The sequence below is a fragment of the Olea europaea genome, chromosome 9 (assembly GCF_002742605.1).
Source record: "Olea europaea var. sylvestris chromosome 9, O_europaea_v1, whole genome shotgun sequence".
Classification (NCBI taxonomy): domain Eukaryota; kingdom Viridiplantae; phylum Streptophyta; class Magnoliopsida; order Lamiales; family Oleaceae; genus Olea; species Olea europaea.
The window spans coordinates 1,938,761-1,961,974 of NC_036245.1; the positions used below are offsets into that span (position 1 = coordinate 1,938,761).

General features: G+C 35.7%; 1 protein-coding gene across 2 annotated transcripts; it reads right to left on the reverse strand.

Annotated features, from left to right (window-relative positions):
* Positions 1 to 6,832: 6,832 nt before the first annotated feature.
* LOC111399386 (3-hydroxyisobutyryl-CoA hydrolase-like protein 4, mitochondrial) lies at positions 6,833 to 17,159 on the reverse strand. 2 transcript variants are annotated; one of them, XM_023026663.1, is made up of 4 exons: positions 16,109 to 17,159; positions 9,122 to 9,214; positions 8,929 to 9,025; positions 6,833 to 7,605 (listed from the first exon to the last, which is right to left on the reverse strand). In XM_023026663.1, the coding sequence occupies exons 2-4, from the start codon at positions 9,173 to 9,175 to the stop codon at positions 7,349 to 7,351; spliced, it is 408 nt and encodes a 135-aa protein (XP_022882431.1). In that variant the 5' UTR covers positions 9,176 to 9,214; positions 16,109 to 17,159; the 3' UTR covers positions 6,833 to 7,348. The 2 variants fall into 2 exon arrangements, with proteins under 2 accessions (XP_022882431.1, XP_022882432.1); XM_023026664.1 differs by lacking the exons at positions 6,833 to 7,605; positions 16,109 to 17,159 and adding an exon at positions 7,891 to 8,259 and having other exon boundaries at positions 9,122 to 10,200.
* Positions 17,160 to 23,214: the final 6,055 nt, after the last annotated feature.

Genomic DNA, 23,214 nt, shown 5'->3' on the forward strand with positions numbered 1-23,214 from the left:
CTCCAGTTGGAGCTTCAACACACTACTCATCTCATCCCATTGCTGCAACTGCGGAGCAAGGTCAACCAATGGGGTGTGTTGGGTTCCATAGAAGATAAGAGAAGAAGGATCCCCCCCCCCATAAATGACCTTGAAGGGAGTGGTCTTAGTAGAAGTGTGAAAGGATGAGTTATACCAAATTTCAACCCATGGAATCCAGTCCAACCAAGAACGGGGGTGGCCATTAGCAAAGCATCTTAAATAGGTCTCGAGGCATCTATTTACCACTTTCGTTTGCCCATCTATTTGAGGATGATATGTTGTGCTCCTTCGGAGATGAGTAACTTGCAAACGTAAAAGTTCTGTCTAGAATAAATTGAGGAAAACCTTGTCTCGGTTTGATACTATGGAATGGGGGAACCCATGAAGTTTGACTACTCCTTGAAGGAATACTTCAGCCACTGTCTTAGCATTAAAAGGATGCCTCAATGTCATGAAATGAGCATATTTGCTCAGCTTGTCCATAACTACCAGTATAGTATCCCACTTACGAGATTTAGCCAGGCCTTAGATAAAATCCATTGTTATATCATCCCAGATTGCCTCCGGTATAGGTAGAGGTTGTAATAATCCTACTAGAGATAGGGTAAATACTTGTTTTGCTGGAAAACAGAACAAGAACCCACAAATTTTCGTACGTCTTTCTTCATTCCAGCCCAAAATAACTCCCCAACTACGCGTTTGTAAGTCTTTAGAACCCCTGAACGGCCCCCCATTGAGCTACCATGGAACTCTTTAAGTATTCTGGGAATTAAAGTTGAACCCCGCGGTAAGACCAACCTGTGTATAAAAGGCAACCATCCACTACTAACCATCCCTCAATAGCCAAAGGATTCTTGAGCAGTACTTCCCTAATGCTAGCCGATCTCTCATCAGTCCCAATCTGATTTCTCAGCTCACTTGAATCCAACACCTTAGAGACTGTCATGATCGATAGCTCATCTGTGGCCATCAGTCTAGACAAGGCATCTATCGCCCTGTTCTCAAGCCCCAGTCTATATTATATATCAAAGTCATATCCAAGCAACTTGGTGACCCATTTTTGATGGTCCGCGCACACCAAACATTGCTCCAACTGAAATTTTAGACTTTTCTGATCGATGCGCAAAATAAAATGCTGTCCTAATAAGTAGTGTCTCCACTGCTGAATTGCTAGCACCACAGCCATAAGCTTCCTTTCATACTTCGATTTTTGTTGAGCCCTCGCTGATAAAGCTTGGCCCAAAAAAGCAATAGGCCGCTGTTGTTGAGATAAAACCGTCCCCAATCCAACTCCCGAAGCATCTGTTTCCACCACAAAGGGAAGAGGAAAATCGGGTAAAACCAAAACCGGCCAACCTGTCATGGTATCCTTCAACCTCTAGAAGGTCGATTCCGCTTCAAAATTCCAGCCAAAACTGTCATTTTTTTAACTTCGTGTAAGGGTTCAGCCAACTTCCCATGCCCTTCCACAAACCTTTGATAATAACCCGTTAACCCCAAGAATCCTCTCAATTCCTTAAGGTCCTTAGGTACTGGCTAGATTGCATTGCAGGATTTTCTTAGGATCCGCCATGACCCCTGGGCAATGATTATATGGCCCAAGTATTCTAGTGAGGTGATACCGAATTCGCTTTTTTTTTCGATTTGCATACAACTTTTGCTCTTGCAATACTCCAAGCACCTTTTATAAATGACTGCAATGCTCCTCTATAGAATGGCTATAAACCAATATATCGTCAAAGAAGACTAACATAAATTTCTGCAACAACCCTTTAAACACTTTATTCATTAAGGACTGGAACGTTGCTCACCGTTAGTAAGCCCAAACAGCATTACTAGGAATTCATAATATCCTTCATACGTTCTAAAGGCTGATTTGTACTCATCCCCTGCCTTCAATCGTATTTGGTGATACCCTGATTTTATGTCCAGCTTAGAAAAGATTGTGGCACTGTGCAACTCATCTAGCAATTTGTCAATCACCAGAACAGGGAAGCGGTCATGTACGGTGGCTCGATTTAATGCCTTATAATCTACCCAAAACCTCCACCCTCTGTCTTTTTTCTTCACTAGCAATATAGGGCTGGAAAAGAGGCCCACACTTGTCTGGATAATATCGGCCTCCAACATTTTTGATACCAGCTTTTCAATTTTCTCTTGCGCATGGGGATACAGATATGATCGTACACTTATAGGCCCACTTCCTTCCTTCAGTGTGATGACATGTTTATGATCTCGCAATGGACCCCATAGGGGCCTAAAAAACATCCTTGTATTTTGCTAGTATCTCCTGGATAGGCTGGGAAATTTCAAGCTCAAACTTCTGCCCACTCACTTGCACCGAGCATAACTCCACTACCATCCTTTCCCCTTCCCTCTATAAAGTATTAATCATTGATTTTAAGGATACCAATGACCTGCTCGGCCCTTATTTACCTCTCAGTGTAATGGTGTCACTCCCCAATGGTATTTTCATTACCAATGTCTTCCAATTGACTTGAACCGTACCCAAGATACTCAGCCACTGCATCCCTAGAATCATATCAGAGCTTCCCAGTTCTATAGGCAAGAACTCTTCCACCACCATCAAGGATTGCACATGTAGGATCACTCCCCTACATTTTCCACTTCCCAGAACTGTCCTCCTTGTGCCTACCTGCACCTTGTATCCATTTGTCTCTGTTATTTCTTGGTCAAGCTTCTTAGTCAATTCCTAGGATATGAAGTTATGCGTAGCCCTAGAATCAATTAGTACCACTACTTCCTGCCCGTGCACGGTTTCTCGTACCTTCATATCTTAGGCGAAGTCAAACCAACCACTGAGTTCAATGACAGTTCCATTCCTTCCAACTCGTTACTGTCCATGGCTTCATCCATGAGTTCGCCTTTAGTTTCTTTCTTCTCTGCTTCATTCTTCATCAACATCACCTGTAGTTCCTTTTTTGGGCATCGATGCCCGATATGATACTTCTCATCCCAATGGAAACATAGTCCCTTCTCTTTCTTGGATTAAATTTCAGTTTGGGTCAATTTTTTGATTCCGAATGTAGAGTTCAACAATTGATTTCTCCCATTTTCATTCTGGTCAGTCCCCCGATTTAAATTCTAGGGGACAGCTTGTAGTTCATTGTGTGGTAAGGTGGGAGAATTTATGTACCTGGCTCTTGGTCGATCCTTCTCCTTCATCTTATTGATTCTATTATTCCTATCTTCCACCCATTGTGCCATGTCCATAATCTGAGATAATCCCATCGGATTTGCCATTAAAACCTCTGCCCGCACTTTCTTTTCCAATCCATTGATGAAGACTCCTTCTAATGTGTCCTCACTCACATTCTTCAAGGGAGTCGACATAATTTCGAACTTCTCTCTAAACTCTGCCATCGTTCCCGTTTGTTTAATAGCCAGGAAGCTTTGGAGCAGAGCCCCATACTTGGTGTCCCTTAATCTCTCCCTCAATTGCTGCTTCAGAAACATCTAACTGCGTATGGGTCGCTTTCAGTCCTTCCATTAGAACCAAGACAAGGCGCAACCCTCCATGCACACACCAGCAGCCACGACCTTCTCCGCGTCCGTAAATTTGTTCATACTTAAATATCATTCAGCTTGGAATATCCAGGAATCCAGGTCATTACCATTAAATAATTGTAATTCCAATTTGCGGTAATTACCCTTACCAGACGCCGACAGTTCATTCTCCGTCGTGATGGGCTCCAATTCCACTTGTTTTTCGGTTGGCGTAGAGGACCTCACTCCACTCCCTTCTCTCGTCAACGTCGAGGAGTCTAGTGGCAACCCCGTAATCATATGCGCACTTGTCTGAAGTCCTTCGTTCAGTTCTCGCCTTCCCATTGCGAGACTCGATTACAATTTTTCATTCATCTTCCCCAAGTCTATTCCCAGTTTCAAGTTCAAATGTTCTAGGTCCCCTTCAATTCAACTACGATTGCTTCCAAGGATGGAATCTGTGCCACTGTACTCTCTAGCGATTCAATTCGATTATCCATTCTAGTGACCGACATTCATCTTCCAGGATCTCAATGCTCTGATATCAAATGGTAAGATCTCACACAGAAAAATTAAGAAGAAAATGAACGATTATATTGATTGATCAACGAATTCAAGGAACAACTGATTAAAGAATGATGGAAGGCAGGTTTCAAGAGCTGCCCCTCTCCTACAGACTCAGATTGCTATTTACTTTTCTGAATGCTTTCTAGATCCTATTACCTGCTATTTATTCACTCCCCTATAACAACTATGACAGCATCCCAACCGTAAGTCTAACAACTGACATCCCCTCCAATTTTCCTTTACATTCCCTTTTTGTGACACCTCCTATACGTGAACCGTAAGGGAGGTTTATCATTTTCATCCATGCGTCCTTCCAATGCATGTGCATGATAATGAAAGTTTCGAGATTGTGGGTGCAACAAATGAAAGGTTAGACTAAAAGCTACACAAACTTGAAAAGTTTGAGACCATGACTGTAATTATCCCTTTTCAGTAATAGATTACAATGCGCATGTACTCTTTTATAAGATATAAATTATTAAATTAAAGCAATGTAAATCATACATATTATATTTTCTAAAAAAAAAGGCTAAGAGAAAATTAATATCTTATTTTAAATCTTCAATAGCATCAACTACCCAACAAAATAAATATTTATACCCATAAATTAATTTTATTCAAATACAGATAAAAATCATTCATTTATTTTTTTGTGGAATTTAAATTCATTTTGGTTCAGAATTAAAACTCATATTCAACATACAATAAAAAATATATATTAAACACCTATATATGTATATATATATATAAAAGAGAAAAATGACAAGGTATTTTGAAATCCACAGTAAGGATTGTCGCGTGGAGCTTTCGGAAAATGGTAGCCTAGTGTGTAAAAAGGCATTAGCTCATAAGAAATTGTTCTCTTGCCCACAATGAGCAAGATAAGATTGTCCATTTGCTGATACGACATGATAAACTTACTTATAGTTCTCTCCAAATGTGAGAACCTGAGGTAAGGTTTTTTTAAAAGTGGACAAGATAGGACTTCTCACAGTGGGCAAAAGAATAGTTAGCATACAAACCATATCACGAATCAAGCTCAAAAAACCATCCTAAAGAAGGGCAAAAACACACGGATAATGACGATTTCAACATAATGTCTGAATTTTGGCGTTTATTGTTTACTTGTACCTATGAGGCAGGATAGATACCAACAGCAGCCATCCAACCATTGATTTATAGCTTTGGTATATCCAAATAAAAAGCCATTGCTCTCTTCGTGCACTAGGAAGGTGATGAAAATATCAATTACCATGACTCACACACACAATTCTTTTTCTGGACTCAAGGGTTCGAAAATAGATTCAATTTCATTGGTATTCACTGTTTCCAAGCTTGAGAGTTTCCATTTCGGGTTCTATGAATGAATGAGCAAATGACAGTAATAAGAAAACATTGAAAAAAAGCGATTTTTTCCCCAAAAGTTTAATTTTATTAATTCCATTCATATAGATTACCATGCAATCTTTACTATTGTTTAACATAAAACTGGCCAGTTTGGATTGTTCGCGTTTTGTAATTTTTTTTTGTGGTTTTTCCAAATGACTTTTGAGTGTCTAAAACTCCTAAAACTCCAATGGTCGAAATCGAAGTGTAACTCCAAAAACTGCAATGGTTAATGCAGAAACTAATGGTCAGATTCAATCTATATAATTTCACTCAATTTTCAGCAGTTCATACATTGAAATTTTCGTCTGTAATTTCCAGCAGTTTATACTCAGATTCAGTTTTGTTTTCTGTTTTGTTCGTCTCCTCCTATGTCCATTTCAGTAAGATGATATTGTTTGAACACTCGCCCAGTTCACCGGAGTAGAACCACGGTGCTCGGATTTTGCTGGTTATCGTTGTATCTTGAGAGACAGTCGCTCGAACTAAACCTCTAGCACTATAGTGAGGGGGCGAATTTGTCTTAAGGAAACTGTGTTTACACAGGTCTCGGGGTTAAAAGTTTATTTCCAAATATATATGCTTCCAGTTTGAGTATCTGTGCTTTAATTATTTGCAAATTTACATGCTTTCAGATTTTATTTAGCTTTCTGAAATTTATACTGCTTTTATGTTTCTGCAAATAATATAATTTATCATTCTTATTCAAGTAGTGATTTAGATAATAGTTTGTATCTAAGTAATTTGTCAAAAATAAAATTAAGAAAAAATTTATCTGAATTTTTTCCGAAATTGTGTTTGTGCAAATTATATGAAAACAAACACCAAATTCTATGTTATTTAAAGTCATTGTATGAAAACAAATAGTTGTGGAAATTCTGTGTTTAATTCTCTGCCAAATACGGTCACTGCCATATACGGTGACGGACTGCCAAATACCGTGAGTTGCACTGCCAAATACGGTGAATTGCACTACCAAATACGGTGAGCATTACCAAATACGATAAGCAATTGCCAAATACGGTAAGTGTGAATCCGGTGTCTAAAACACAAATAAGGTATATGAGAACTCGATTTCATTCCATACAGTACCGATTAAATATAACAACAGAATTATAATATCTCCAGGCCAAAGAATAAAGAGTAGGACAAATTTATCACCTTAGACAAATCATGGTTACTTTTTCCTCTTGCAGAAGCAACTTTTGTGAAATGGGTAAGCAATTGCCAAATACGGTAAGTGTGAATCCGGTGTCTAAAACACAAATAAGGTATATGAGAACTCGATTTCATTCCATACAGTACCGATTAAATATAACAACAGAATTATAATATCTCCAGGCCAAGAATAAAGAGTAGGACAAATTTATCACCTTAGACAAATCATGGTTACTTTTTCCTCTTGCAGAAGCAACTTTTGTGAAATGGTTTTGAGCGAGGCAAAGCGAAAAATATGCTCCTTTTCTGAACCCTTGCAAGGCATCCTTTGCCCACTCTGCCACTGCCAAGAAAACAATGGAAAATAGCAATAAGGATTATAATCAACAGAGGAAATTGCACAATTCGTCACCAATCTATTCCCCCAACAAGAAGTTGGACCCTGACCTTCCATTATAGTTGCACAACCAATTCACGATAACAGAAACTGTCCAAGTCATTTTGTTATGTAATCACATGGTCCTGGAAATGTCTCACTAAAAGTTTCTAGGCATCAGTCCAAATTGGGAATCAAAACCTAACTTTACAAAGTTGAAGATGTCAGGGCATGTGACATTTTAATGGTGTTCGGAACGGTTTCCATATCAGACTACTAGTGCAACGATAATGAAAGGCTGGGGATCAATTTGCTACCAGGGCAATATGATGTTCAATATGTTTTCTTAACATCAAGGAACAGAAATATCCAACACTCGCACAACAAAACATGTGCAGTTGACACTATCTTACCCAAGGTATCGGCACTTTCCTGATGTTTTTCCAGCTCGTTCATTATCTCCTCAACAGACTTATTACCGCCAAAAGTTGAAATTATCTGAGGTAAAAGCAACTTCAAACGAGGTTCAGACTGGGTTTGTGCTATATTGTTCCAGCAGCGCTTTGATTTCCTGATCTGGTTACTCCGAACTACATGAAAAAACATAATTTTCCAGAATGATAGATTGATGGAAGCTATTCTTCTAATAAATAAAGTTTCTACTACATCAGTTTATATGAAAACATTTGCCGGTTTAGCAGAGTATGGACCATGGAGAGAGACCAAAACAAAAACCACACAACACTGGTTGAAGTATCGTCATTAATGAATACAAATTAATACTTCCTGACCATGTTGGTCGATCTAGACAACATTCCTTTCGGTGAAGAAAGGGAAGTGCATTCAAAATACTGAAGTGTGAAAGCAGACAGATATAATCCAATGAACTTACTTTCACAATGTCCACAACTAACGAATACAGATTCATGTCCAGCTGTTGGCTAACAAGAAGAAGAGAGAGAAGAAGAAAGAATTTGGAGAGGGAAAATTATTTCATATTCATCATGAAATCCTACTCGTACTTTCACAAATTCAAACATAAAATGGAATAATCCCAATCGAAACTAGACACCACAAAGATGAGATTCTGTGAAGCAAGAATTGAAACACATACAAGGTGGTTGCTAATAAATCTTTCTTCAATGAATCCAAGTTCTCAAAAGGCACATGATGTGCTCCAAGGCCTACATATGGAGCATCATATGGAGTTGATATCCTATTTCCAGTCAGTCCAAGGTAAGCCCCTGCAAAAATTCAAGTAGAAAAAAAGATAAATAGATCAAAGAATAAGACCTATTGTAGTGGCCATACCTTTTAGCAATTAATCATACATTCATTTCTAAATTAGCAAAAAATCAGTGCAAACATAGGGAGGGAGCCAAATTCAGACATGCAGCACTACAAAAACTGTGGAGGCAACAACACAAATCTATTGGACAAATCTATTGGAGGCGTTCATAATTAAATTCTGTAGGGCTCGATAAAGAGCCCCTAAAGACTAGGGAGTACACTAGTCATTAATCTCAATTAAAATGGCCAAATGCCCTCTCAAAATCAATCTTAAACACTAACCCCACCTTTTCATTGCCCTATACTCTGACTCATTAATCTCTAATGCCAAATCTAAATTATTCTCCCTTTCACAAAATTCCCCCGAATAATCAAGATAATGTCTTCCAAATTCCCTTCAATCTGATTCTTGAAATAGCTTTCCATGACCTATTATATACTAGAAAATCACTTATTTTTCTAGAATTTGATTTTCTTGAGATAAGAGAAAAAATTGTATGAATTGCTGAAATTATCATGCCATCCAGGAAGAACTCTATAGTATTTCCTATTAAAAAGGATGTTAACAATATAACAATTTCTAGGGGAAGGAGAAGTGCCTGGTGAAACAACAAAAAGCTCACCTACTGCTCCTTCTCCTGGACTTTGTGCAGCTATATATGCAAAAACAACATCTGGAAACAAGCCAATTCCATTTTCTGGCATGGCAAGGACAATTCTCTGAAATAATATTAGACAAATAACTTAGATAGTAGTACATGGCGCGTGTTTCCATCTAAGCTGTGCAACAAAAACTTCGCAAGAGAACAAGATTACCTCAGTAATGATCCTGTCCCGACCACGACCAGATAGAACAATCCCAAAGCCCATTGTAATACCATCAATCAAGCTGATATAAGGCTTTTTGTACTAAAAAAATTTGCATATTATCTCATATTCAGCGGTGAACACCTGGGGAGGAATTTTGTATTACAAGACTAATTTAATGCCAAATGACCTTAAAAATAAAACTTTGTAACAAATAAAAAACCTATCAGAACTCCAAGAAAATGCTGATTAATCTGTCACATAAAAAGGAAAATAATTTATAACAATATTTAAAATCTAAGTTTATCAAATAAGGATATGCTGTGTGCTGCAAAAATACGTTCATGAACAGAATTTAAATATTTATATGTTAAAGGTGTGTATCAAAATCATGGATACATTGCAAACAAGCAAAAAGGCCGCATGCATACTTTTGGCACTTAATGGTCATATAAGGATCTCCCTTCTCTCTTTTTACGAAAATGTACTAGCAATTCCATGTCATAGCACAATGCCAACAAGGATAGACACAATTTTCCAACAAGCTCGCTAACTTTTGGCCCTTTAAAGGAGTGTAAAAAACTTTTTCATTTCATTGTAAAGGAAATTGACGGCAATTTTGTTGATTTTTTAAGTTATTCTATAATGTTCAGGATGTTATACCAACCGAGTGGAAAGAACTGGGCTTATCCTCATTGCAGCATATTTAAACTATGTGTAGCATGTTTTTTAATTAAAGGTTATTCTATTAAATGCATGACATGCAGGACAATTCTTCATGAATGATTCATGAAAACCAAGGAAAAGCGTTTAGCTTCATAAGAAAATTCCTCTCCTTTGCTTTGCAATGAGGTCATAGAGATAAATATAATGCTTATTTTGAGGAAAAGTTAATGAAATTCAGGATATTCTTCATAAATGACACAAAACCCAAGAACACACTTTAGATTCATCAGCAAATTCATCTGTTTTGGTTTGTCAATGTGTAGACAGAGATAACCATTTAACGCTTAAATATATTGTTCCAATACATATATGGGGAATTTATAAAAATGTCATAAAAATGAAAGTCCAAAAAAATTTGTCATTTTCACTTTATGTGAGCAAAAATGTCACTTTTTTGGGGTGAAAAGTCCAAATTACCTTTAATGACATATTTTTAGTAGAATTTAATGCTTGGTTTGAAGGAAAAGCATTGATTTGATGCGATGATTTAATTTCTATATACAAAACATGGATAAATGTGTATTTTATTGATTAATATGAATTTTTGTTAATAAAAAATGGTAAAAGAAATTTAAAAATGAAATATAAACTACAAACTCTAACTTTTCTCCATCTTCTTCATTTTCATTGATCAAGAAAACATTTTTGTTGCATTCTTCATCAATTTTGAAAGGTTAGCAATTATAAATTATTTATATTTTATTGTTATAGTTTTTTGTTTTGTAAATATTAAATACAACATGGGTATATTTATTTGAAATTTTTGAATCTATTATGCATTGATTTGTTTGATTTTGGAGTCCTTCACAAAATGTCATTATCACCATTAAGGTTTTGAGTAAATTTTTTCCATTCAAACCAAACACTGTTTTCATTAAATGTCTCTTTAATGACAAGGTCAATTTAACATTTTCATTTTGTCACTTGATAGCGCAATAGTAATGACCACACTTAATGTTTTGTGCTGAAGAAGCATGAGTTCCACCCACTGCCGTCTACGTCCCGACATTTTCGACAGATCAACTGTTGAATTTGACATTTACAAACCATCAAGTTAAACGTTTGAAATGTCGAACCCGACATTTACAAACTGTCGGGATATACATATTATGCAGTGCCACTTTCATGCTATTAAATGCCAAAATATTGATTCTGAATTCTTACCGTTGCAATCCCAACATTTCAGATATGAGTAATCATTTGAAATTTATCATGTCGCATGGGAGAAAGTTTGTTCATGCGGATGATGAATGAAAATAGAGAGGGGACAAAACCTCTTTTATTCTGGTGCCGACAAGTATTACCATAGCCAAACTTTTGTTACGGTTGAAAGACAAACTTTGTATTCTTGATCTCCGCACTCAAATTAAATTGAAGTTTGAAATCCCTAACTTGAGTATACCTTCGGCCGAAATACGTGACAATAAAGGCTTAAATTGGTGGTAAAAGTGGTTGTCAAATGTAATCTCGAAAATATTCCCCCCTATGCAGTTACATTTCGAACTTATGTTATTAATTTGTTGTTATTATCATATGCCAACAAAAAATTGGTCGTTATGTTTAGCAAGCAAAGTAATGATCATTACGGTTCCATTAGCACAAATGGGATGAATATGTTATTTTCATTATAAATTTAGTCGATCATTATGGTTCCATTAGCTTCGACTGATAATTTGTCGAAATAGAAAATTGATTTTCATGAGACGACAATTCACAAGCAAAACACCAACAATATGTCTCGACGGTTCATATGTCGTTTATGATAGATGGTCTCTGTAATTTTTGACAGTTGGGAATAATAACGGCTTCCAAAATACACTACTATGGTTACCCATTATGGACATGCTGTTGCTGCACGTATGCAAAGGACGTGACCAAAATCATCGCTACCATAAAATACTATACATAATTTCCTACAAAAAGGTCATTTATTGTACACTTGCATTGCTATCTCCATTTTAAGCTTCTCCCTCACTTTCTCCATCAGAATCGTCTAAACTTATGACAATTATTTCTGGAGGTAGAAGGTGAGCTAGCCACTCATCCGAGTCAGATGGTGATTCGATCGGACCCCTGACCTCAAAGACTTGATCAAGCACGCTGTTCGGTGACCTAGATTCTACACTTGAAACTTCATTGAACTCGACACCATGGTGCTCAATGCTTACTTCCTCATCGTTGAGGATAAAATGATGGGAAATTCAGTGGTCGAATCCAGTATCAACGGATGCATATTGGGGTTGAATGGTTTGTTGCTGGAGGTGGATAAACCCATTATCTCGTATCAACTAACTTTTCAATATGAGAGTCTCACAATAGCTTGTCCAATCTTTCAAGGGGTGAATTATGAACATGAACTCATGTAGTGCTAATTATAATGAACTTGTTGGAGGATGGTTAATTAAGGTCAATTAGTTCCTAACTGCCAACTTATTTTCATCACATCTCAAATTTAATTTGATAGACAATTGGTGTGATGCCTTGAACCACAAAGTGTACTTGTATTGTTCAGACATTCACTATCATTTTCTCATTGGTGTTTTAAAGGAGAAACTTATAAAATGCACCAATTTCTATTTTTCCGAAAGCGAGAAACTTCTAGTCTCTATAATTTCCATTTATAAATTACGATCCAAGTATTGGTCAAAATCATAATATCCTAATTTCTCGAAAGCGAGAAACTTATAAAATGCACTAATTTCCATTTTTCAATTGGATATCAGTTTTAATCTCTAGGTCGAACGAGTTCAAAAAGCAAGAAACTTACAAAGTACGCTAGAAACAGTTTCCGTACCAACATTTTCCATACTAAATCCACACAGTTTCTTTGACAGTGAATGTCATTTGAACATAATCAACATTTCCCAAAAAACAAATATACAATAATGTAAAACAAAACGTTCCTCCATGCATTTTCCACAGTCACCCGAAGTGAAACATTGCCAACGTCGCTCTTTCTTTGACAGGGACATCGATTGGCTCCAACATGGTATTAGACATGATTTCAATATCTGCGTTGTATGATAACAAGATAAAATGTAAGCCTTGAACAATGAAAAGTCTAACATATAACATTCAAAAGTGATGAAGCTAGAAAGATAAGTGAGGAGTATTAAATAAGTGAAAGTTCCATTCAACTACAAATTTCTCTTAATATTGAGTAATATCACCAATAATGACAATTTCATAGCAACAAAACATTCGAATTAAGATCGTGTAAACAAAATGAAGGTATGTGCAAGGGTATAGATGTCGACACAGATGATAAACAAAATGAAGATATGTGCAAGGGTACAGATGTCGTGGAAAATTGACATCAATCGTAGGTTTGGACAGTTCATCTGTCAATACTGACAGTTAATCTCCACAAATGACTGGAGAGGTCAACTGTCGAGAATGGCTGAGGCAAACTGCCGATTGATTTTATCTGCTTGCTAAAGTGAGCTGGGCAACTGAAGTGAATATAGAAACAATATAATTTTGACATGTATACCACCATGAGTGTGTAATTCTTATGTGAAGTATCATTTGAACCACACCCAATGCGTTGCATGAGTCACTAAAACTGACTGTACAGGTGTATTAATTTTTTGGGGCAAAAAGGGTCGGGGTATATGACAAACATGATAAGAAACGTGTAATGGACGTGCTTGTGTGTGCATAGTTGACCATAACTAGCATAGGTTCAAAACTAATTGAAACGTATGTTCATCAAATGTGTCTAACCCAAAAAGAAATGGAAGAAACTATCATCCTCACCTGGTAAATCGAAATGGGAGGCTCCAAATGGAGTGGTTATGGATGTTCTCCAGATGATGACCTCAACTCGAAAAGTTCGAAGCACTGCGTTTAGAATTGATCACTTGAACGTTATTGACATCAAACAAGGGTGAGAGATGCGAACAATAGAAATATGTCAGAAGCATTATACTAAGCCAAAGATCAGTTCAGCTATATCAAATGTGTCAATACAATTCCATAGTCAGGATTAGAAAAATCATGCAATTTTCGATTGCTTTTATGGAAGAATATAAGTATACCTATGTTTCTAGCTTGTACAATTTCAATCTGCATTCGACATTCTAAAGTAGACATGGTTGCCATTCATGCTCTGACTTTCATTGTTTACTACTCCTTTCAGCACTAATATTTTACCATTAACTTTTTAGGTTAATTACTTTCCAAATTGAGAGTTGAAACACAAGTTGCACACTGAAAAAAGGCATGAAAGAATCTACAAAATGCTTCCAACAAACACATCATAAACTAATAAAATCTATACGATAATGATTTTGGTATTATACCAAAATAGTTAGCTCATCAAAGGGGATTAAATTAAGATATCGAAGTTATCCATATGTTATACAATAACGTTAATTTGCTATTTCAAGCTAAAATCATGCACCCCTCAACTAATACACCATTCCCGAAAACAAGATTCTGATCAAAATTTTCATTTCTGCATGTTTCAGTTATACTCTCAAATTGTAGGGAACATTTTATCTTCAAAATCAACGAAAAAATACACAAAAGAATAAAAGATAAAGAAATATAAAAAGACTGAGAAATGATAAAAAAAAAAAAAGTATGAATCATCATTGAGCATTAGAAGCTTCCTTTGCTCTTTTTTAGGCAAAATCAAAGCCACTGAATCATAACAAATAGGGAAAAAAACAAATGAGAAAATAAAAATAACATAACTATCGAAGAGAACAATTGCAAGCACAACGAATGAACCACTCCTCCAAGAGCCACCTATGACCAATATACTCCAATTCAAAATGAAACATGATTGCAAAAAATATTACTGAAGCAATAGAATGTTATTACTGCACAATACTTTCTGTTCAATCACAAGGATATGCAAATGAAACACAGCTCAAACCTTTAAGCCCAAATAATCTTTACAAGTGCAAAATGAAAAAACCATAAACTGAGAAAGAATTCAATCAAGCCCAACATAAATATTGGCATAAGACTTTATGTAGATAAAAGAATTGAGGGGAAAAGAAACAAAATCGTGCACCCTAAACTAAAGCACGTCTCGAATCGACATAGCTCATCATTTGAGAGTATTAAAAAACATATGGATGTTCAGACAGTTATTGGAGATAATTTATGTTCGGAGATGACACTCTAAAGGTGCCATTTACCAAATGAAATAAATAGAGCAATTGATGTGCTATAATTTTTGAAGAAAATAGATGATTGTTTATCGAATACCGACAAAATTTAGTTAATCATACTGAATTATTATTGATTCAAATGTTGTCTCAAACGGCTTATTGCATGCGAGTTTTATGGAAAAATCTGCTAATTTTAAATTCAATAATAAAATGGCACATAATATTCGCTTTGGCAAAATCTTGAATCTAAAAGCACTTCAGACACTGGAAATGTAAAATGCAATGTCACAAATCACACACACTAAAACATAACTGCACCATAAAAGTGATGATTACAAAATCGTTGGTACTACTAGTGTGCAAAAGTATGTATCTAGTGATTTACATAATGATTTAAGTACACATGTTGTGGTTAGATATGATTCGGTCCGAATTTCGTCCCATAAAAAAAAAGCTTTCTTAACGTCTCATGTACAAGTTCGAAGAGAAGCTAGGGTTGATATTTAATTATCATAAACATAAAATGTACAAAACAATCTGAAGTTCGAAGATTCACCGAACAAACAATATTTATCAAAATCAATTCCAAATCATTAAATGTATCAGTCAAAGTTTCTCTCCCGTATAAACACCAACTAGTACCAATATATTTCAATTTGTAATTCCATCAAATTTTTTTCCAAGAACAAATTCATAAATAACATTCATTTCAACTATTGACATCAGTAATTAACCTAAAACGATTTTAATATTACATTATCATGACCAGAAAGTTAATATTTCAACAATTTGTTAAGCAATACTCAATACAAATGTTAAGCACAACCACTTATTCACAAAGCTAATCAAATCATTTGCCAAAATATGACACAATTACCCAATCCTAACCTAATAATGAGATTTCTAACTACCACTAATATCTTAAGTAATAATTATAGAGGCGAGCACACAGATTATACTAATTAATTCAAAATCAAGACTTGTAACCATCACCATTGAATATAACAACATTAAAATCAAAATCCATCAAAATACCAAAAAAATAGGAGCACAAACATAGTTTCTCTTTTCCTGTAATTAAGATGCAATATTTAGTGTCAGAAACAACAATAAACTCAAAGATTCCAAAGTAATCGAGAATTACCCGACTAATCAACGGTATGCACGATGTCCTCAGCGGTGAATTTGTTGCCTATGTCTTTATCCGCGACGGCGCGTCCCTTGGTCTTGCGGTCGAAAAGCCACTTATGTTGAAACAAATTGCCTCGACATTCAATTTGTAGACAACACGAAAATGGTGGTCTCGATTTTTTCAGATTCTCAAAATTTTCGAAGACCAATTTTGGAGGGTTGCGGAGAGATTTCAAAATTGGATTGGCCGTAATAGAAGTGTAAATAGACTTTTAAGAAAATGGGTATATTTTAATGTCAATACTTGCTTCTACCCCGGTTGGACGAAATTTGTAAAAGGATAAATAAGAGAGTCCATTGCTGTTAGGTGTGTTCGAAGAAGAAGGATGAAGTAGAAGAAAATTAGAGGACATAGGAGAGAGTTGAATGCTGCCAAGCTTTGTAAGAGAAGGAAATGTGTGAGAGAGGGAAATGTGTGAGAGACTGGTCCATAAAAAAATCCCTCATTAATCCAATCGAGATAGAGTGGGGGCGATTCTTTCACCATTTGGAGTGTTAGTTTGCCTACTAATTTATCACCTCTCTCAATTCAAATTTGACACAAATACCTTCAAGTGAGCAACAGTCATTGTGACACTAACGTAATCTATGCTCAGACACAGACATAAACTAAACTCCAACAACGACTCATGTATCTCCAGTTTGTGAACTTAGCCAATACAAAGATACTTGTTTGCACCCAATTTTTCCATATTCAAATATGCGATTTCTTCTGACAAAAGGAACATTTTGTTTTTTTTATTTTTTGTCATCAGAAATAAGCCTCATCGGTCCAACATTTGAAGCCCCCTTCCAAATTGCCAATTTTCTACATTTGAAATCAACCTACTTGCTATTAGAACCATTCCAAAATACAAATTAGGCCATTAGATTTACAGCTATTCTGCAATTTTCAAAATGGTTAAGTAGAAAGCTAATTTAATATACACCAAATGCACATAAGGTAAAACAAACTTAATATTGTCAAAATCTTGATTCAACGAGAAAAAAGGGTTGTGGGGGTGTGTGTGTGTGTGTGTGGGGGGGGGGGGGGGGGGGGGGCTTTTTTAAAAAAAAAAAAAAAAAAGGCAGCAAGCTAGCTGCCACTTACGCCCCACGCGTTCGCGTTCGATCCATCCTGGTAGCGACCGCAACATAGCGTGAATCCAGATTTCATGAACTCCCAGTAACTTTCTACCAGGGACATCCTCCAAAGTTTTTCACCACTTAACTCTAAGGCTGCAGGTACCTCATTTGCCAGGTCATCACTGGGTGTAAAAACACCTGATTTTGTATATCAAGAATAAAACAGCGTAAGGATCTTCACAAGGAATTTCCATGCTCGGACCATTTTGAGAATTCCAAATTTTGTTTGGTCGGTTCACCTTCTTCACCAGATTTTGTTTAGTTCTTTTTTTTCCCATCAATTCATTTAATAAGTACCATGACATTTCAAACTCTAGTCATGTCTAATTTAATGAAGGACATAGAAGGGTTTGAAATTAGTTAGAGGGGCAAAAAAGACCAAAATTGACAATTTTGCAATGAGTTAAAAAAAATGTCATTTTTGTAAATGAAGACCCAGAAGTTGATTATTTTGGTAATTTCCACTATATATATATACTTTTGAAAGATTTATTCTATAGTATATAACCAGACAATTCAAGCCAGATCATCTAAATTCCAATTGCAAAACATTTTCATGCATGTATATCCATTAGCATCTACATAGAAACAGTTAAATTGGTTCATGCAACAAATGTTTACCATGTGAAAACATGGTATTTCTGTTAATTTCATCATATCAAGTAAATTGGCCGATAAAACATGTTTTACAGTATTTCACAGTCCTCTAAGTATACACTCACATTCAATGGTAAAATGAATATCCCTAAATTTGGAAATTTAGGTGGTTCTGACTCATGTAATATTCAGTTAATGGATTCTACACAATCTCAATCATATCTGACTGTTTTTTTCCTCGTAATCATCTTGACATCACCACCTACATATAAAGTCGATATTAGAGGTTAGCATTCATTACCCAATTTCATTAAGCCAATTTTATAACTGGTTCAGAAATTGTATATCTATTCAACAAACAAAAAGAACTGATATTTAGCACACTGAATTTCTACTTTTCCATTCACATTGACAATCATCCTACAAGCTCAGATTACATGACATTACTTATTCATGCCACTGGAATAACCTTTTGCACAAGAGATGTGGTTTTGTCCATTTGAACTGCATCTACAACTGTTAGGTTTTGATACCCAATAATTCGAGCGTTGATGTTGAACCGATGTTGGATAAAATAAATATCAACACCCGAGATTGATGATCCGTACCTAAGACTATTTGGACCATTGGAAGCAACATAATTAATTAGTATTGCTCATGGCCCGATTTCTACACTCATTGGATGACTTTTGTATGTTGGCCCACTTGTCATATTTGTATTGGGCTTGGCCCATCTCTATGCCCTAACCTAGCCTATATAAGTTGGCCCTCTTTGTCTCGCCTTTTCTTGCGTTTTGAGAGAAAAAACGAGCCTACCTCTTTTGCTTTGTGCTTCGTCTTGTCGTGTCTTTTTGTTCTTCTCTAGCCTTTTTGGCTGCAAACACCATCATTTTTGTGTCCTAAGTAGGTATAAATCTTGAGCAACCGAAGTGTGGAAGAGGTTTAAGGTTTTGGGTCGTGATTACTCGACTATATTGATAAGATTGAGATTGGTATACTAAGCTCGAAATTTAACTAATTGGAGGTCGATTTTTTCAACATTTGGTATTAGAGCAAGGCTGTTGGTGGATTTCTAGCCCAAAAACGATAAGAAACTGAATTGAAAATTGGCAAAAAATCAGAAACCGTTCTGTCCACTTGAAAAAAAATTCTCTATCGAATTTGTTTGGATGTTATTCCGTCATACCACTTACCTTTTGGACAAACCAAGACCACCAACGTGTTTAGTAGATCGAGGCGCACCAGAGTAGATGGCGTGTGGACATTCGGCGTGGGTGCATAGGGACTCTTTCGGCGATGGTGTCTTCAGACACTTTTCTCTGGATGACGAGATAGACCTTGCGGTGGTGTTCGTTTTCAGTTTTGGATGCTACTGTGAAATTTGGACGATTTTGCCCCTGCATGTTCGGGATTTAATTTTGCTCAATTGGTTGCTGGTGACTTTATGGTGAATAGTGATGGTCCTAAAGTAACAAATCTGTGTTTCTCACAATTTATGGACTTGGATTGGTCCGCTTTGGTAAATTGGCCGAAACCTTTATATTATCATACTAGCAGATCATCGTGTGGGTGATTATTAGGATTGAGGGTTTTCATTGCGAATTATCTGCCCTATTTGAAGTATTGAAGTTGATTGCAAGTTGATAATTGATTTTGTGCTGTAATTATCATATAGATACTGCGTAAGACTACATTGCGTAAGAATTTGAATTTTTTTGTTAATATGTGTCCTGTTAGAACACTTGGATTTGACCCATTCGAAAATTTCCTTCATCTAAGATCGCAAATCTTACAAAACTCTGGAAATCTAGAACGGTGCATATTGCAGTCATAGGATTACTTTGTGTGATCTATTTGTGTATTTAGTTGTTCTATTTTCCCAAAAATATCTTCACATTTCGAAGTTGGTATTTTCAATGGCAAAGAGGATTTTTCAATTTCGCAACAAAAGATAAAGGGAATTTTGGTTCAACAAAAAGTTTCAAAGGCCATAGATGGCAAATTTCCTGTAAATTTGACAGAAACACAAAAAGAGGAATACGATGAACTTGCATACGCTTCGATTATCTTACATTTATCTGACACTATTTTGAGAAAAGTTGAAAAATTGAATTCTACAAAAGATTTTTGAAAAAAATTGAAAGACTTATATTTGCTTAAATCTACTTCTAATAAGTTGTACTTACTTGAAAGATTTTCAGTTTTAAAAAGGATCCTTAAAAGGATCTTGACGATAATCTGGATACTTTTAACAAACTTGTTCAAGACATTGTTAACTGTGATAAAAATGTGTCTGAAACATATAAAGCAATTATCTTACTTAATTCCATGTCTGATTCCTATAGAGAGGTTAAGAATGTAATTAAGTACTGTAGAGACATCCTAACACCTGAGATTGTCATAGACTCACTTAGGAGTAAGAAAATGGAAATTAAGGTTGAAAATGAAAATAAGAAGTGTGGTGAGTTACACATGATAAGGAGTAGGATGAAGTTTAAGCAAATAAATTTGGGTAGAGCTAAAAATAGTGGTGATTCGAGTAGTGCCTCGAGTGATAAAGGTAGTAAGAAGAAGGGTAAGGGACGGAACAAGTATAGTGGTAAACGGTGTTATAGTTGTGGTAAGTCTAGACACTTTATCAAGAACTGTCCCAAGAAAAAGGATAAGCATAAAGGTAATGTGAAAGGTGAGATTAATGTGATTGAGGGGTTGAGTTATGACCCTAGTAAGATTTATTGAGAGTAAACCTAGTTACTGCATATGCATCTGTGTGTGATCCTTTCTGCATGTGTGTGATTGCCTAATTCTATTGCATGATTATATATTGCATTTCAATTTGTTTGATATGTGTGTTTGCATGAATTTGAGGTAATGTGATTAATTGATGTGATTGTTTGTATGCATAATGGGTTAGAATGCATTAGCAGTGAGTTGTATTTCTTTTGATAAGGTGAAGTATAGATGTCTAGGAGTACATTGTAGTTTGTACAGGGGATGTGGAGTGTGACATTTGGGTCACGAGTGGAGACGTGATCAAATGTCTAGAATCCTTTATCTGTGTAAGAGACCCTGTACAAGTGGAGTGTGAGAGAGACACTTCTATCACTTTGGTAAGATGGAGACCCATTATCCACGTAGGTTGGGAGAAGTGATGTGGTAATAGAGGATTATCCCAAGAGTTTAAGCTCTATTGTGACTTGTCAGTTAAATATGAGTTGAGAGTGATTTTCTAGTAAGCATGGTGGGCGATGAGAAGAGTCATGTGTTCTTGAGATGGGAGCAACACGAAATGAGATAGGATAAGTGTGGTGAGATCATTTATGGGGTTATTTATGTATTTGTTGCACATGTGTTTGACCGTGTGCTGATTAAAATGGTGTTAATCTTTGGCTTTATGTGAATGAGATTTTGAAAAGATCTGTGTATTATCCTATATAATATCTTCATCGCATGATTATTTGTTTACTATGAATGCTTGTTCCTTCTTGGGTGTTTTATGGACCTTAGCCCTAGTGAGTACATGAAGCAGGTATGGTATGTGTTTATAAGGTCTGTGATACCAATTTTATTGGATTACCTTGATTGTGCAAGTATAAACTTTGTGTTTTGTTTGCTTGTAGATTATTAAGCATCAAGGTGGCGATTGTTGGGTTTTGACTTAATAATCTGGGTGATGATGTTAAATCGATGTTGGATAAAATAAATATTAACACACAAGATTTATGACCCAACCCTAAGACTATTTGATCCATTGGAAGCAACCTAATTAATTAGTGTTGCTCATGACCCGATTTCTACACTCATTGGATGGCTTTTGTATGTTGGCCCACTTGTCGTATTTGTTTTGGGTTAGGCCCATCTCTATGCCCTAACATAATCTATAGAAGTTGGCCCTCTTTAGCTTTTGTCATTCACGTATTTGCATTTTCTTGTGTTTTGAAAGAAAAAATGAGTCTGCCTCTTTTGCTTTGTGCTTCTCCTTGGCCGTGTTTTTTTGTTCTTCTCTAGCCTTTGTGGCACCTCCTTTGTAGTTGCAAACACCGTCATTTTTGTGTCCTAAGTAGGTACAAATCTTGAGCAACCAGAGTGTGGAAGATGTTTAAGGTTTTGGGTCGTGATTACTTGGGTGTATTGATATGGTTGAGATTGATATACTGAACTCGAAATTTCACCAATTGGATTTTTCAACAAAAACCCCCTTAATATCCATTCCTGCATTGACCACGAATGATTAACTCAATAGCTCGCCGAACACTCGGAAAATAGTCTAATATTAGAAATATAAGTAAGAATTAAACTCCATTTTAGAAAAAAAAAAAAACACTAAACAATGTCAAATTTACTAGTAGATACTAACTAAAAGATAATTATAAAAAAAAAAAAGGGATTACATTTAACACGGAAACAAGGCCTCAATACCCTGCACAAAAGGCCCGAGTAATTTTTTAAAAATGGGGAGAATAGTGTTTTTTTTTTTTAAAAAAAATTGATAGTTGTAAAAGAATGAGAATTTTTTGATTTGCGTGTAATGTTATTTTATTGAATATTGTGTGGTTGAAAATATGAGAGAAAAAAATTAAATTAAATTGAAGAGTTTTAATGAGGGGCTATATATAATACCTGATTTTTGCATAAGTAACTTCATCTGCTGAATTTTGAATTTGAAAGTTTAAATACTTGATTTTATGTAATTTCCTCTTTAAATATTTGGGTTGGACAATAATAATCTTTCATATCTTAAATTTTGTGTCCTTTAACTTTAAATCTATTACTTAAATCAAATAAATATAAATATATGAATATAACACATTATACGGGTATAGTGCCCCTAATCATGAGCCTCTATGCGATTACACCTCGCAGGGCCGCCCCTGATTTTAAACAATTTTTCTTGTCTTCCTTGTATACATGGGATGATTGAATAGAAGCACACTAGAAATTGCATGATTATCGGATACATTTATTCTGGATTTTGGTCCCATTCTTTGCCAGCATCAAACAGCATCCCAGGTTCATAAAAGTGCAAGGCATGCATGTGATCATGATAATAATTTTGATAAATTTATACATTACAAGGAAGAAAATTCACTATACATATGCAATTGTATATAGTCACTCTATTTTAAAAGTAAAATATAAAACAAGCTATGCTTCTCGCAAAATATATGAAACCTAATTATAGTATTCACTTTTCTCCTAAAACTATGAATTGATCTTCTCGATAAGGTCATGGGGCTAGGAGAAGGGAGCAATGACTGTCATGTATGAGGTAACCTTATAATTTACTAGTATAAGGAATATTAAAACGAGCATCTTGTTCAAAATAGAGAGAAAGAC

Bases quoted from the DNA above. Each gene is read 5' to 3' on its own strand.
- LOC111399386 (XM_023026663.1), bottom strand. From the start codon at position 9,175: ATGGGCTTTGGGATTGTTCTATCTGGTCGTGGTCGGGACAGGATCATT. The intron at 9,026-9,121 runs GTAATCTTGTTC...ATATTATTTCAG, and splicing joins GGGACAGGATCATTACTGAG to AGAATTGTCCTTGCCATGCC. The intron at 7,606-8,928 runs GTGAGCTTTTTG...TTTTTCATGTAG, and splicing joins TCCAGGAGAAGGAGCAGTAG to TTCGGAGTAACCAGATCAGG.